This window comes from Spea bombifrons, chromosome 2 (genome assembly GCF_027358695.1).
Source record: "Spea bombifrons isolate aSpeBom1 chromosome 2, aSpeBom1.2.pri, whole genome shotgun sequence".
Taxonomy (NCBI): Eukaryota; Metazoa; Chordata; class Amphibia; order Anura; family Pelobatidae; genus Spea; species Spea bombifrons.
In genome coordinates, this window is record NC_071088.1 from 28,957,110 (window position 1) to 28,972,722 (window position 15,613).

General features: G+C 38.7%; 1 protein-coding gene across 1 annotated transcript; it reads left to right on the forward strand.

Annotated features, from left to right (window-relative positions):
• Window positions 1–250: 250 nt before the first annotated feature.
• Window positions 251–14,987, forward strand: LOC128474910 (organic solute transporter subunit alpha-like). Its single transcript, XM_053457332.1, has 8 exons — window positions 251–693; window positions 7,352–7,503; window positions 9,830–9,903; window positions 10,581–10,739; window positions 11,207–11,318; window positions 11,415–11,561; window positions 13,283–13,388; window positions 13,747–14,987. The coding sequence occupies exons 1-8, from the start codon at window positions 609–611 to the stop codon at window positions 13,920–13,922; spliced, it is 1,011 nt and encodes a 336-aa protein (XP_053313307.1). The 5' UTR covers window positions 251–608; the 3' UTR covers window positions 13,923–14,987.
• Window positions 14,988–15,613: the final 626 nt, after the last annotated feature.

Here is a 15,613-nt window from a genome sequence, read left to right on the forward strand (position 1 = left end):
AAAGCTGTCTATGTATAATTTATACATGTCTCAAATTTAGTTTTACTGTATGCCTTCCATAAATTTGTCTGCACTTTTACACATTTTGCCATGATTCACAATGTACACTTTATATAAAATACCACAATGCAGCAGAACAGTGACTGTTTTGTGAATTTGCTGGCACAGTGGAACAGCAGTAAAACACTGGGAAAATGTGTCCTGAAGGTATTTATCTTCTCCCTCCCACTACTTAGTTGAGATTATATCAGTCTACAGTTCAACTCGTCTTGAGTTCTTCTGGGCACTTGGATAACTGATTTACAACCTGCTTTTATATCCTTTGGTTGATGTTTACCTGGACATGCCCTGGATTTAAGACGCATGCAGCAGATTATAAGAAGTGTTGAACAGCAATAACCAGATCTAGAGCAAGTTTAAAAAAAAGTTTTATTTATTTTTGGCCTGGAAGATTTCCTTACAGTTCCAGACATTTTTTTCCCCTGAGGGGGCTAAGGGAAATCAGAGTTGGTTTGCCCTGCCTTTTAATAAAGAACTTTGGAGCAGCAGTAAGAGCTGGGAATAGACACAGGGAACAGAGAGAGAAAAACCTGGAAAGAAAAGGAAAAATGGATGTGACACCAAATGGAACTAACCAAGTCAACCCCATCTGTAGAAACAGACAAGCTCCCTACTCTTATGAGATCATCCAGAGTAAGTAAAAACAAAAATATATATTTTTTGTTCTTTCATTAAAAAAAAACATGTTTGTGAGATAAATCTCTAGTTATCTCATGTTGTTTTTTTTTTGCTGGGGATTATCGACTTTACAAGCAACTCTCGAACAAAGCAAATATATGTGCTTAAATTTGATGATATTGACCAAGCATATAATTTCCTCTGAGAGACTGTGACTTCTATACTGCTAGTTACCAGACAGGAGATTAAGGTTACACTATAATAGGCTCAATATGCAAATAAATGTGCAATAAAACATTATATTTTAATTATATCCCACCAACATATTATGCAGTCTGTATAATGACACTATAAAACATGACATATTTGTGTGCAGGCCCTGTTTGCTAGATCCTATAATCTAAAATAACAAGGAAATGTTGTTCTATTAAAAAATATTATTGTTATTCATAGTTTTAGGGGGTCTCATAGTAGCATATTAGAGTGACCATAATCTAGGGGGCACCACTTGAAAATAATGCATTTAGGCTTTTAGGCTAAGGTCATATACAGGTGTTCAACTAGAGTTGGTGGATGGCAAAAAATTGGCAGTCACTTCTGACTTAATATATATATATATATATATATATATATATATATATATATACGGTATATATATACACGGTATATATATATATATATATATATATATATATACACTTAAATATTTTCATAAAATGAATGACAATTGCATTGGAAGAGGTACTCTTAGCATGATAAAGCTATAGATCTGTCCAAGGAGGTCATCATAAGAACTTAGAAAACATATCAGTTAGAATATTGGGAGTAATCAAACACATTGGGCTTACTCTGCCATGTCTTGAGCTTCTTCCAGATCTGCAGAGATTCAATGACATGTTATAGCGATCAATTCATTTAATGATCAATTCCTTTAAACTGCTTTAATTTACTTGGAATTGAGAGCTTCATCCCTGAAACACCACTGGAAAAGCAAATGTGGGTTTTTGGTGTATGTGGAGGATTCTAGACATTCTTTATACAAAAAGCTCTGCTTATAATTAGTTAAATAGAATGTATGTATGAATAGAAAGAGTTATTAAAATGTGAAACAGAGCGGAAAGCTGCCAGTTGAAGACGTGAAATGTGATATGACTGTGGCTATGTAGCTATGACCACATAAGACACACTGCCTAGTTTCAAAAAGCATCTTTGTTTCTACAGTAAATACAATATTGCTACTGTTTTGCTCTCTTTAGAAATAGCCATTCAGTCGCCTTTATAAGTTAAGCAGAAATATAAATCTGTCTCTACAAATACAAGTACAGCATAAAAAAACTACTTAAATGTTGTGTTAAGGATGTCAACCTTCCTTATAGTGGTTCTGAGATATTTGTAATGAAGTTAGTGTGATGCAATTTAAAAAGTGGGATTACCATAGCAACTCATGTAATGCTCCCACTGTTTGTTATTGTATATATATATATATATATATATATATATATATATATATATATATCCCCTATTTTGGGTTACCTAATTAATTTGATATAATGACGTGCATGACTCACTACAAGGAGAACATTTATAGAGTTTAACATGCTTCTCCTGAGTCAGAAATGCAGACATTTAAATTTAGAACATTAATACCTTTAAAAAATAAAAACCATAATTAAGAGGTAGCCAGCTGATATGCCCCACAAGTTGTTGAACTACATGTTTTATGCTTTCAACCAAATGCTACTTGAAAATTGAAGTGAAGGTTCATTTGAAAAGCTTAGTAAGTGTAATGTCAGATAACTTGAGGAATTTGCTGAAATAAGAGTTACAGTATATATATATATATATATATATATATATATACACATACACATACAGGATATACTTTATACTTTATATCTGCATATATAGTAAATATATTATTCCTAAGTATTGGTCATGATTGAGGTAGACTTGCATAGCATATTATGAGATAAGAGAACAGTAAGCAGGAGATAATGCTTTATAACATGTAGTGTGACGTGACGTCTGCATTGTTGCATACTTCTCAACATGACAATATCTAGATCTCTATTTCAGCTACAATACTTAATACAAATTAAATAAATGAAAATATTTGAATTGTACTTCACTGTGTATCACTTAATGTCAGTGGCAAGTTGGTAGCTTTCACTTGAAGGATATGGGACAAGTATTTTGAACCAAAGTTGCTTGTATTGCCTCTCTATATGAAGGAAAAATGTACATTCCTCCCAGCATATTTGATTTTGCCGTACAATGGGTACATTGAAAGAAGAGGGATGTAGCCAATGATTTGTCTTAAAAGGGGGGAAGAGGGCGACTTCCTAATGGAAAGCATAGTGTGTTTGTTCTATCAACATGGTACCAGATTATTATGATTACCCTTATTATTTGGCATACATTACAGCTTTTCTTTAAAAATGTGAGCCAATGCATTACTTGAGTTTTTAGATGGTATAGTATGTATGGATCCACATTTCATCTGACCTTCAATCTACATGCCTCACTGGTAAACACAGAAACTGGTACATTATGATGAAAGTTTTTATTAGACTTGGGCACCAGGGGGCTCTTCGTGTTCGTCTTCGTGCTCGTCTTCGGGAAAAAAAAAACCTTCGTATTCCGCGAATATTCGCCTGGTCCTGTCTTCTCTTCGGGCGAATATTCGTGGACATTCTTCGTGTTCGGTTTTTCTTCGTTTTCCCCAGTTAAGGGGTTAATACGGGGTTAAAGCCGCTCTGGCGCCAGGAGTTTAAATGTCCGTATGAGCAACTCTATTGGTCGTCAGCAGGGGGCTCCCTGCTGGCGACCAATAGGGTTGCTCGTACAGACTGTTAAACTCCTGGTGTCGTAACTTGTCCGGCAGATCCCACTGGTCTCCCTGTTCTAGCATTTATTAACTGATAGAACAGGGAGACCAGTGGGATCTGCCGGGTAAGTTGCAGCATTGCGATTTTAAAAGTCTGTACGAGTGACTCTGTTGGTCGCTCGTACAGACTTTTAGGCTCCTGGTGCTGTAACTTACCCTGCAGATCCCACTGGTCTCCCTGTTCTATCAGTTAAATGTCCGTACGAGCGACCAATGAAGTCGTTTGTACGGACATTTAACTGATAGAACAGGGAGACCAGTGGGATGTGCCGGGTAAGTTGCAGCATTGGGGTTTTAAAAGTCTGCACGAGCGACCAACAGAGTCGCTCGTGCAGACTTTTAAAACCCCAATGCTGCAACTTACGGACATTTAACTAATTAAACAGGGAGGGAGACCAGTGGCATCTGCAGGGTAAGTTGCATTTAAAACCCCAATGCTGCAAGTTACCCTGCAGATGCCACTGGTCTCCCTCCCTGTTCAATTAGTTAAAGACCAGTGGCATCTGCAGGGTAAGTTGCAGCATTGGGGTTTTAAAACTCCAATGCTGCAACTTACCCTGCCGATGCCACTGGTCTCCGTCCCTGTTCAATTAGTTAGTCTGTGCCGGGTTAAATGTCCGTACGAGCGACCAATAAAGTCGCTCGTACGGACATTTAACTAATTGAACAGGGAGGGAGACCAGTGGGATGTGCCGGGTAAGTTGCAGCATTGAGGTTTTAAAACCCCTGCAGATCTTCCTCCCTGTTCAATTAGTTAAAGACCAGTGGCATCTGCAGGGTAAGTTGCAGCATTGGGGTTTTAAAACCTCAATGCTGCAACTTACCCGGCACATCCCACTGGTCTCCCTCCCTGTTCAATTAGTTAAATGTCCGTACGAGCGACCAATAAAGTGGCTCGTAGGGACATTTAACTAATTGAACAGGGAGGGAGACCAGTGGGATGTCAGGGGTTAACTTACAAAGAGCGTGCGAGTGAGCCTATTGGTCACCTGCAGGGTCTTCCTCTGGCATCAACCAATTGGTTGATGCCAGAGGAGGTCCCTGTAGGCGACCAATAGGCTCATTCGCACTGCCCTGTAACCCGTGACGGCGAACCTACGGATTTGGTAGACGAAGACGAAGACAATCACGAAGATCTTCGTGGTGTGTGTCTTTGTCTTCGCCTACGTTTTACCGCAGTCGTCTTCTCTTCGGCGTGTCTTCGGAACGAACACGAAAACGCACTCTTGGTGTTCGTTTTCATGTTCGCCCGAAGACGAATGCACAAGTCTAGTTTTTATGCAGGGATTAATTAAGTAAACAGCTAAAAATACATCTTGTGTGAACTCATGCTCTATGTTGAAAACAGAAGTCTGACCAATGCACATGATGGAAAATATAAAACCTTTTTCAGAAGCAGCTTATGGTTTACTTATCAAATCAACACTAATACGACATTGGGGTTGTTCACTCCTCAGATACTCGGGCTAGGTCAATGTACTACTATTAAAGGCCATATCCTATCAGATAACAATTGTAATCAAGTTTTCTAGTTCTGTTATCCCTAATTTGGGTTCTACATGGAATGTCTGGTGATATCTGTTATGTTATCACTGACTATATCAATAAAATGATAGAGAATGTGATAACACCAGCAAAAAGCTTTGAGGTCATTCCACTTTCTTTCCCTGATGTTTTGGGCCCTTTTTGCTGTTACACCCTAGCTAATTACCTTATGCATTTACAGATGATTTGGTGTCAGATATCATCCTCTTTAAGCATATGTGGCATTAGCAGAGTAGGTCAGACTAGTGGATACCTAAACATACATCTGTCACATATATGTTCTTCAAAGACTCTGTCAAGTTAGTAGACATCGCTACTGGAGCTACTGGAGATAACTCACTGTATGAGTTACAAAAGGTCTACCTTGTCCTACATGGAAAATTGTCAGAGATAGAAAAGTGAAGTGTTTGTGTACTCTCATTTACTGGTCCATCTTGGAAAATGGTCTGTGTGGCTGCTAGGTCAGCCTATGGTCCTCTGCTTTTTAAGACGTACTGTTAATACATGGATGAATCACTGGAGATACTACCCCCTCAAGTATACAGTATGAAAGCATTACTGCATAATGTCTTAATAAAATGTCAATATAAACATAATACACAAACATAAAGCTGATTGTATCTGGTATTTTAGACACTAGAAGGTGGACCTCACACTAAGAAGCTTCCAGAAGTATCCAGGCCCTTTGGCCTAATCCTTAGTCCTTTTTATATGTTATTCTATGCAGCCTATGAAGCATGAGTCACCATCTTGAATACACGTTTTGTAGAGTAACAAAATTACCTAATATGCACTTCTCTACAAAATGTAAAACAAGCTAGATTAAAGTTGGTTCTGTCAAGGAACTCTAAAGAGAGTTAGTAAGAGAAGAATAAGCTGTGTTTATTGAAGTAGACACACCCCACCTTATATCTTTATTGTATTCCTGGTATAATCACAGTACTGTATACATGCCAGTTTCAACTTCAAATGTTTTATTATTATTTTTTCCCAACCTGTAAAACCAGGAAGACTTTTGAGGTCATAGTACAAACTATTTCCTGTTGAATGGTAAAGTAGTATATTTATTAATCTCTTGACTGTGTTGTACATTTACCAATGCTGAATATAATTATGTATGTGTCAATTGCTAAAATTAGGACCAATCCTAGACCACATGGCACATCAGGCAAGAATTCTCTTTGGAACTTCCTACCATTATCTACACAATTATGTGTTTACACAATTTAATTTACAAATGCATTTTCTACTCTGTCTCGCTATTTTATAAAATGATTTTGAGCGTGAGTGTATGTGTTAATTTGGTGTTAGCATATGTGTATGGCGGTGTTAACATGGGTGTGTGTGTTGGCTTATGGTTTTAGAGTGTCAGGGGTGAGCCTAGGATTAGTAGGGCATGGGAGAATGAGTATCTGCACGTATGTGTAAGTGTATAATGTTAGAGTGTATGTCTGTATGTTAGCGTATTTGCAGGTGCATAACTAGAAACCACAGGGCCCTGGTGCGAAAATTGCCAATTACACATCCATGATCACAAACACAATCACACATCCATGCTCACACACACAATTACACATCCATATTCACACACACACAATTACACATCCATGCTCACACACAAAATTACACATCCATGCTTACACACAAACACAAATCTATGCTAACAATCATACATACAAAGAACCTTCCGCCCCCGCATACCTCTTACCGCTCCTGCAGCTTGCTCCTGTACACTGTGTGGCCAGCCTTGGTACATAACGTGACCCCATTACGCTCCTGTCTCCCTGTGCCAGTTCAAAATAGTTTAGAAAGGACCCTTCTGACCTGGAGCAGTGCGGTCCAATTCGGAAGGGCACTTTCTAAACTATTTTGAATCGGTACGAGGAGAACAAGACGTTGCAGGGATCGCACGGGAGTCTACCCCTGTAGTTACGTCAGTGCGTATTTGTATGTTTGTCCAGGGAGGGGACACCAGAAAAATAGCAAACCGAGGTGCTGCTAATACTAGGCTCACAACTGCTTCTATTTGTCCACAATGGACAAATAGGGAATTTTGGGTTTTCCTATGAGATATGTTATTTTCGTTATCCCTGATACCTGGTGACTTTCTGTTCATACCTTCAGTTCCTTGAATCTGAAAAATTCTGATTTGGGTAAATTGGGAAAGAATTTATGTCTAGCCTGTTGGATTGCTCTAAAAAATTATGCCCAAACTCCTAATAATGTATCTTTAATTTCTAGATCTTGACACTACGGGGATACTGCTGTTTGCTCTTTTAACACTGATGACAGTATTTGCCTTTCTGGTGTTCTTAGAAGAATCCTATTACATGTATAGGAAAATTTCAGGCCCCAAAAAGTCCATAATGATTTGGATAAATGCAGGAGCTCCGGTAAGTTACAGAAACCACTGACTGTAAAGTATATATATGTATTATATAGACAAAAGTATTGGAACATCTGACCATAACATTAACAGGGACTTTGATGGCATTGCATTCTAAATACTGTATTTACTCGATTATAAGATAAGGTTTTTCCAGAGTAAATGCTCTGAAAAATATCGCTTGTCTTATATTCAAGGTTGTCTTCTAATCAGACCTCAAATAGACTAAAATCCAGATACCCCACAGCGCTGCAGGGGACCCGGATCCTCCTCTCTGTCACCCTCTGCTGCTGTTGGCACTTCCACTGGGGGCTTATATGACAGAGCGCCGGCATCACATGTCCTTCTGGTGCTCCACCATAGAAGCTCCGGCGGAAGTGCCGGCATCATTGGAGATTGTCTCTGCACATCCCACAGCCGGTGGAGGTCTGTACGATGTAGACCTCCGCTGCTGGTGGACAGTACTCCCGCCAGGGCTTCTATGGTGGAGCACCGAAAGGTCATGTGATGTCGGCCCTCAGTCATAGAAGCCCCGGCGGAGGTACTGTACCACATCGCACAGACCTCCACTGGCTGCCCCACTAGACACCAGGGAGTCTGAAGCACAGGTCACAAGTGAAGGGATGCACTGGTAAGTTGGGAGGGTTAAGAGTGGCATTGGGGGGTTCAATGGTTTTCTGGAGGCAGAGTGGCATATAGGGGGTTAAAAGGCAAATCAGGGAGGCAGAGTGGCATATAGGGGTATAAGGCATACCTGGGAGGATTGGCAAATAGGGGGTTAAAATGCATATCAGGGAAGCAGAGTGGCATATATGGGTGTATAAGGCATATCTGGGAGGCAGAGTGGCAAGTAGGGGATTAAAAGGCATATCTGGGGGCAGAGTGGCATATATGGGTGTATAAGGCATATCCAGGAGGCAGAGTGGCATATATGGGATATAAGGCATTTCTAGGGGCAGAGTAGCATGTTAGGCATATCTGGGGGGGCAGATGTGCATAACTGGAGGCAGGTTGGGAAATAAAATGAAATAAAAACAAAATATTTTTTTCAATCATAGTTTTTATTAAATATGAGAAAATAGTTTGCATGTGAATTAATATTAACTAGTAAAACTTTTTTCCTATAGGGTTGTCTTATATTCAGGCTTTTTCTTTTTTCCTAAATTAATATTCACATTTTGGGGGGGGTTGTCTTATAATCAGGGTCTTATAATTGAGCAAATACAGTACATAGACATTAATATGTCTCCTTCAGCATACCAAGACATTTTGGACAATGCTATGCTTCCAACTTGTATGGAAACAGTTTGGGGAAAACCCTTTTCTATTCCACAATGGGTGTGCCCCAGTGCACAAAGCAAGGTGCATAAAGACATGGTTGGATTAGTTTGGAGCCCAGACCACAACCTCATCGAACACCTTTGGGATGAACTGGAATGGAAATTGCGAGCCAGGCCTTCTCGTTCAACATTAGTGCCTCACCTCACAAATGCCCTACTAGATGAATGGGCAAAAATTCTCACAGAAGCACTCCAAAACCTTGTAGAAAGCCTTCCCGGAAGAGTGAAACCTGTTATACCTGCAAGGGGGGGGGGCAACTACATATTAATGTCTATGTATTTAGAATGCAATGTCATAACAGTCCCTGTTGGTCTAATGGTCAGGTGCCCCAATACTTGGGACTAAGTTTGTAAGTGTGCTAGGATTCACTTGGACACTTCAAAGCCTTTGCCCTAGACCAGGCATGACCAAACTTTTTTCGAAGAGTGCCAGATTTGATGAAGTGAACATGTGCGAGGGCCGACCATTTTGCCTGACATTCTTTCAACCATTAAAATTAAATGCAAATTAACTATTTTATGCAAAGTTTATTGAAAACGGCATACTTTTCATTTTGTGACTTGGATGACAAATCTAAACTGGTGTTAAATCACTCTGCCTTTAATATAAAAAAAAGCCCAGATCTATATCTGGGCAATTTATCTGTGGGGCCTTATCAGTCCGGAACGTGGGCCGCAATTGGCCCTTGGGCCGGACTTTGGACATGCCTGCCCTAGAAGATCTGGTGCTCCCTTGACCTTGTTCTGGGATGAAAGGAAGGGACTGCATATTGCTTCTGCAAGATTTTAGAGTACCAGCACCTTTTTTCAGTTGAGGAAGACTGTTTACCCCAGACTTTGTGGGGGGAAACGGGGGGGACCGGAGTTATCTTTTAAGAGATCCCATCAGAATAGACTGAAAGCTGGAAAGTATGTTTATAAAATTAGCATATATTGCATGGAAGCTAGTGCTTATCCCTCTTGTTGTTGATTGACTATGTATTTCTCTTACAGATCATAGCAATAACTTCTTGTGTTGGAATGTGGATTCCTCGTAGTACAATGTTTACTGACTTCACAGCATCTGTGTATGTATTACATTGTTTGTAACAATATTTTATTGGAACTTATGGTGGATACACTTGCCTACATCCACAATTCATGTTCTAAAACATTTTAACAAATATATGAATAACTAAAATAACTTGTTATAGTTCTTCAATGAATATTGTAAATATTTTAATTTGTTGCATGACAGTTTAGGGGAAGTTCCAGGTAACATGTAATCCAATGTGATGGGATACTGTATTGCCAGAAATACTTATTTTGAAATCAAAGCTGAGTATATGGCATTGACAGGCAAAGTATCCACAATAAGGTTTATGAAGATCCATCACAAAGCCTGTTCCTGTCCACCTCTGATACAGGGTATCAAGGGAATCTTTAGTTTTAAGGGGAAAATATTAGTAAACAATATTCAATTTGGTCTGTTTTTAACACTAACGTTTTTTAATATGCATAAACTAAGTAACTCAATGCACATTTATGAATAAGTAGGTCGTACTTACATGGGTCTTTAATGTTCACTCAATTAGTAGAACTAAAGAATGTCAAAGCAGCCGCTTGTACAGTTGTTTCATGGATACCAAATGAGCTAATCTTCTAGATCCATCCAGTCTTCATGCAGATCTAAACATCAGGGGGAAACGATCACTTACCTTTAATACTCTCTAAATATTTGCTTCTCTTTTTTTCACACTGAAAGGTTTCTTGCTGTGTTCATACACAAATTTCAGCAGATGCTGGTAAGCGAATGTGGAGGCAAAAAAGAATTCCTCAAGAAGTTTGGAGATAAGAAGCTACAGATTAGCACGGGTCCGTTTTGCTGCTGCTGTGTATGTCTGCCGCAGAAAGACATCAACAGGTCAGTTAAGGTCCTGTTTTTAATTGTCAGAAATTTGGTTCAAGAGATATCTTGGTAGTGCAGGATGGATTAGCTCTGAAATTCACATGTGAGTAGTTTAAGTGAGCATATTGTTCGAGAATAAAGGAAAAGTACAAGTACCGGAGAAATTTGAAAACTATGGATAGAAATCACTCAACTGTCATTATCCGTGGGATTGGGGTCAGATTCGACTGCAGTCCTTTTGGACCTGCGTATAAAAACACATAGCTTTTCAATCCCCCAAAATAACAAAATTTGCATCTACTTATTTACATTTTTACATGCTGGAAAATAGTATCAAATATGTTGCCCATATTCTGATGAACTTCTCCATGCCCTTGCAAGAGGGAGAAAACAATAATTTAATGGAAACCCTCAGCTATCCTATGCATTAAAGTTTCAGTAAGGCAAAGACAATTTTTGAGACATTTTTTTTTTCCCCACAGTCGTACTTTATTGATCCTGAAGCTAGGGACCTTTCAATTTGCTTTCCTGCGGCCCGTTCTTATGTTTCTGTCTGTAGTTCTCTGGACCAATGGAACGTACATCCTAGGCAGCGTGAGTATACTGTATATAAATCCCCATGTTCTGTGGGTAGGGAGGTTGCTGTATGAAATAAACATCACCACACATTATGTTTTGTTCTTTTTCTAGTCGTCAGTGGATGGCGCCACAATGTGGATTAACCTTACCCTCGCTATCATCACAATCACAGCACTTTGGGCAGTGGGAATTATGTTTAATCTGGTCAGGCCTACTTTAACAGACAAGAATATAATTCCCAAGTTTGCAGTGTACCAGGTAAGAAAAGTACAGACATATAAAAATATTCTGATGCTATGCAGGGGGTTTTTGTCCGACAATATATATAGTTTTAGATGTAAGGATGTTGGTAAAGATGTAAGGATGTAAGTGATGACATTATAATACAGTAAGCGAATGTAAACATGCATGGGAAAGACATCAAGCTATCCTTAATTTAAGACAAGTCCGAGGACTGATTAAGGTCTGAATTTTTACATCAAGAGAAATGGGCAGACTAGATGGGCCATATGGTTCATATCTGCTGTAAAAGTCTATGCGTCTATGGTTAGTTGTGTGACACTTCCAAAAGAACACAATAGTGTCAAGGACCCGGAATAATGTAGAAGGCCATTTGTCTATAGTGGTGGTTTTAAACTCCAGACCTCAAGAGCCACAAACAGGTAAGGAATCAGACTGTATCATTGTCCGAAAACAAGCAATTTAATGATTTTTTTAATTTAGATGCCTGTGCTCAATCTGTGATATCTAAAAAATGGTGGTACGTGAGACCTGTAGTTGAAAAACATTGACCTAGCGCTTCATAATGAGTAGCGCTGGAGCCAAGTGTGTGCTTTAATAGGATCTTCACTTACTTGACAATCATCCACCCTGATGTGTTTATGCTCCACTCAGCAAATGCCACTCACATGACCATACATATACAGACAACGTATTTGTATACACACCCATGCAACCAGAAGCCATTTTAGAATCTGCTGCTATCAGTTTTATAGTGTTTTCTTTGGCATTTAGTTCTAGTTCTCTCTGCCTTTGGTTGACAATCAGAATTTGTTTTTCATTTCTACCTGTTTTATAAATTTTACTTATGCTTTTATTTAAAGGGACAGTCTAGTGTCCCATACAGTGCTACCAATGAACAATGTATATTGTAGTATAAAAGTACAAGGATTTAAGTAATCCTTAAATTTAGGAGAAGCTGCAGCTCCATAACCCCTCTCCCTCTAGTATTCATTCTACGTAAGTAGCAGAAAAAATATTCCTATTGAAAAACACGGAGGCAACTTTTGCGCAGACACATAGGGATTCTTTTTACACCCTCTGACGCTCTTCAAGGAGCTGAGTGACAATGAGTATAGTGTGAATGGTAAGCAGAAACACAGAATACATCACCTGCAAGCCAAGTAGCTGGATCACAGGTAATGAGGCAAATGCGTTGGTGGGGATACTTCTGAACTCTTCCATGCATTTCCAAGAGGGAGAAAGTAATAATTTAATGGTTGCCCTCAGCTATCATTTGCATTACGGTGCATATGATTGATGGAGTGTTCCTTTAATGAAAATTTGTCTGCACTTGTAATTCAATACATTAGCAATATACTCTCAGATGTATTCACTATACTGATAGTTGGCATGGGAATCTACATTTGAACTCATGATCCATTATGAAAGGCCAGCCTCAATATACAGTATATCTTCCATAACAGGGGTCAAGCCATGCATAACACACTGTAAAATTGGTAGTGAGATAGGGGAAGCGCACTATAATTGCCATCATTGTTAAATTGTGTTTAGTGAATGCATCTTATTTGATTCAACTGAATGGATGAAATATAAGCATTCTAGACCCTTTGAGCAAGTTACAGACTACAAATATTGAGGAGCAGCAAAGCCATTATTTGCTGTAATCTTAGGTGATTATTAGCATAAGTAATAACTTTTGCCAATACACTCAGTAACTATTTTTTTTTTTTTTACAGTTTATAGTCATTCTGAGTCAGCTCCAGACATCCATTATGAATATACTTGCAACTGTTGGGGTAATCTCCTGTGTCCCACCACTTCCAGGCCCATCTAGAGCTTCATGTAAGTACATTTGAAGTTGTCAGAACTCAACGTTAGGATTAATTGGAAAATTCTTTAAACAGAACACTAAACTGATCTGTGTCTTAGTGTAGCTGACAAATCATGCTGTACTAATTGATCGAGAGAAAAGTTGCATATAGACTTCCTGGGTCTTGCACTTTTCAGAATTGGCAAACACTGTCGAAAAGATATGTTGGCCTTGGTCCAAACCAACCAAACTAAACATGGTGCATGAGCCACTTCTTTTTAGGACAATGGCTAGAGCCATCATAGGATTGCCATCATACTGATTGACATCAACTTCAGTTGCTATATCACAAAATTGACACATTTTTCTTGTATTCAATCTTTAAAACAGACATGAACCAACAGCTTCTTATAATGGAAATGTTCCTCACTACAATGCTGTGCCGAATGCTCTACCGGCGAAAATATGATACACCGGCAACTGACGAAGAAATTAAAGATAATGTACAAAACAGTACATTGGATTTAAACGGCAAAGCTTTGGAAGAAAAACTACAATATGTTTAGAGAGTGTTGGCCAAAATGAAATTCTCTGAGGAACATTCTGTGTAAATGTATCAGCAAGTGATGTCTTAACATGTACATTAATGTGGGCCTTTAACTTTTTATTTCATAAGCCTAATACGGAATTATAAATGAACATCATTGTAAATAAAAAAAAAAAACATTTTGCTTATACATAGCCAGTTTTCCACCTTTTTAAAAATGTTGGGGGGGGAGCATTGAGTGACACCAGAGTTCCTGTGTCTTGGGCTGTGTGTTATTCAAATCTTACCATGAATGTTCACGGATACAAATACATGTTGGGAGCCATTGAGCGACACCAGAATTTTTGTACTTTGTGTGTGAGGTATGCAAGACAAATCTTGTAAAAGAAGGTCTGTGGGATTTCTGGTACTAGGTCACTGTCTGAATGGTTAGCAAATATCAATTTATAAAAATTTTATCTTGTCTTTACTATTGCAAATAACCAGTCTCTCCACACCCAGAAACAGATATTTAAAACAGCTGTTTGTTTATAGCAATTTTCACATTAAATCATAATCTTAGCAGAATACAGTAAATTACTGATAAGCTTTTTAATATGCATCACATACGGTAATTTTCTTTAAATTTATAATTGATACTCAATGTAGATTGGCTAATTAAATCATCCCATATACAGATATATTGTGCCTATAATGGAACCACGTTCATATTTATTGTTGATTATGACCAGTAATTAGTTAAATTAAGAATGTGAACATGTATTTATATTTCATAAAACTCTAATGTAACATTTATTTTTAAGCCACTTTCAGACAAATGATCAATCGCGTTGAATAGTATTATTGTCTATTTGAACTAAAGATCCATTCATATGAAGAACTGAAATTGTTCTGATAGGCTAAAAGCCTAAAGTCATTTTCAATAATTAAATGATATTTATAGTATCCCTTTAGTGTTGAGAAGGGTCATTGTGTCTTGACATGGGTTTATGAATAACCTATTTTACTTTATACTTGGGGTCAGCAGCAACTTGTACAATAAAGAAGCCTAATAAACTGCTATTATTAACTTATTGCTTTGAAACACATTCTCTTAGAGTCACATATCTGCTCTGTTTTTTCCATTATATTCAAATTCTGCCTCTTTTTTTGTGAAAACATAATTTACTTAAAAATCAGGGGTGTGCAAAAAAACATCAAAATCTTCTATGCAATATTAATATATAAGTTACCATTCAAACGTATGGGGTCACCAGAGCTGGCGTGCGGACTACTCCTCTGCCCCCCATCCCAAAAAAGAAAGGAAAAAGAAATCTTGTCACAAAACTCCCCTTTCTCACTATCTATCCCCTCTCCCCCTTTATCACTATCTACCACCTCTGCCCCTTCTCATTGCCTTCCCCCACTCTGCCCCTTCTCACTATCTACCACCTCTGCCCCTTCTCACTGCCTTAGCCCCCCCTACTTCTCATTATCCTACTTACCTTGTTGAGTCCTGCGGTGGCAGCGGGAGGCGTCGGTCTTCCTGCTCTGCCGCGGTGCACGCTTCACAGCTGGGCTCTTAAATTTCGTGTACAACTTTAGTAGTGCATGGCAGCTTAGACATGGAAACCTCTACACCTTTTTGTTTTCTCCCTCCATTGCTCTCACACAGGGCCGGCCTTAGGGGTGTGCGACCTGTGCGACTGCACAGGGCGCCATGGTTGCAGG

Excerpts from the sequence above, each read along its gene's own strand:
- LOC128474910 (XM_053457332.1), top strand. The coding sequence starts at position 609 with ATGGATGTGACACCAAATGGAACTAACCAAGTCAACCCCATCTGTAGA. Across the intron at positions 10,740-11,206 it reads CCGCAGAAAGACATCAACAG|TCGTACTTTATTGATCCTGA; the intron begins GTCAGTTAAGGT and ends TTTTCCCCACAG. Across the intron at positions 11,562-13,282 it reads CCAAGTTTGCAGTGTACCAG|TTTATAGTCATTCTGAGTCA; the intron begins GTAAGAAAAGTA and ends TTTTTTTTACAG.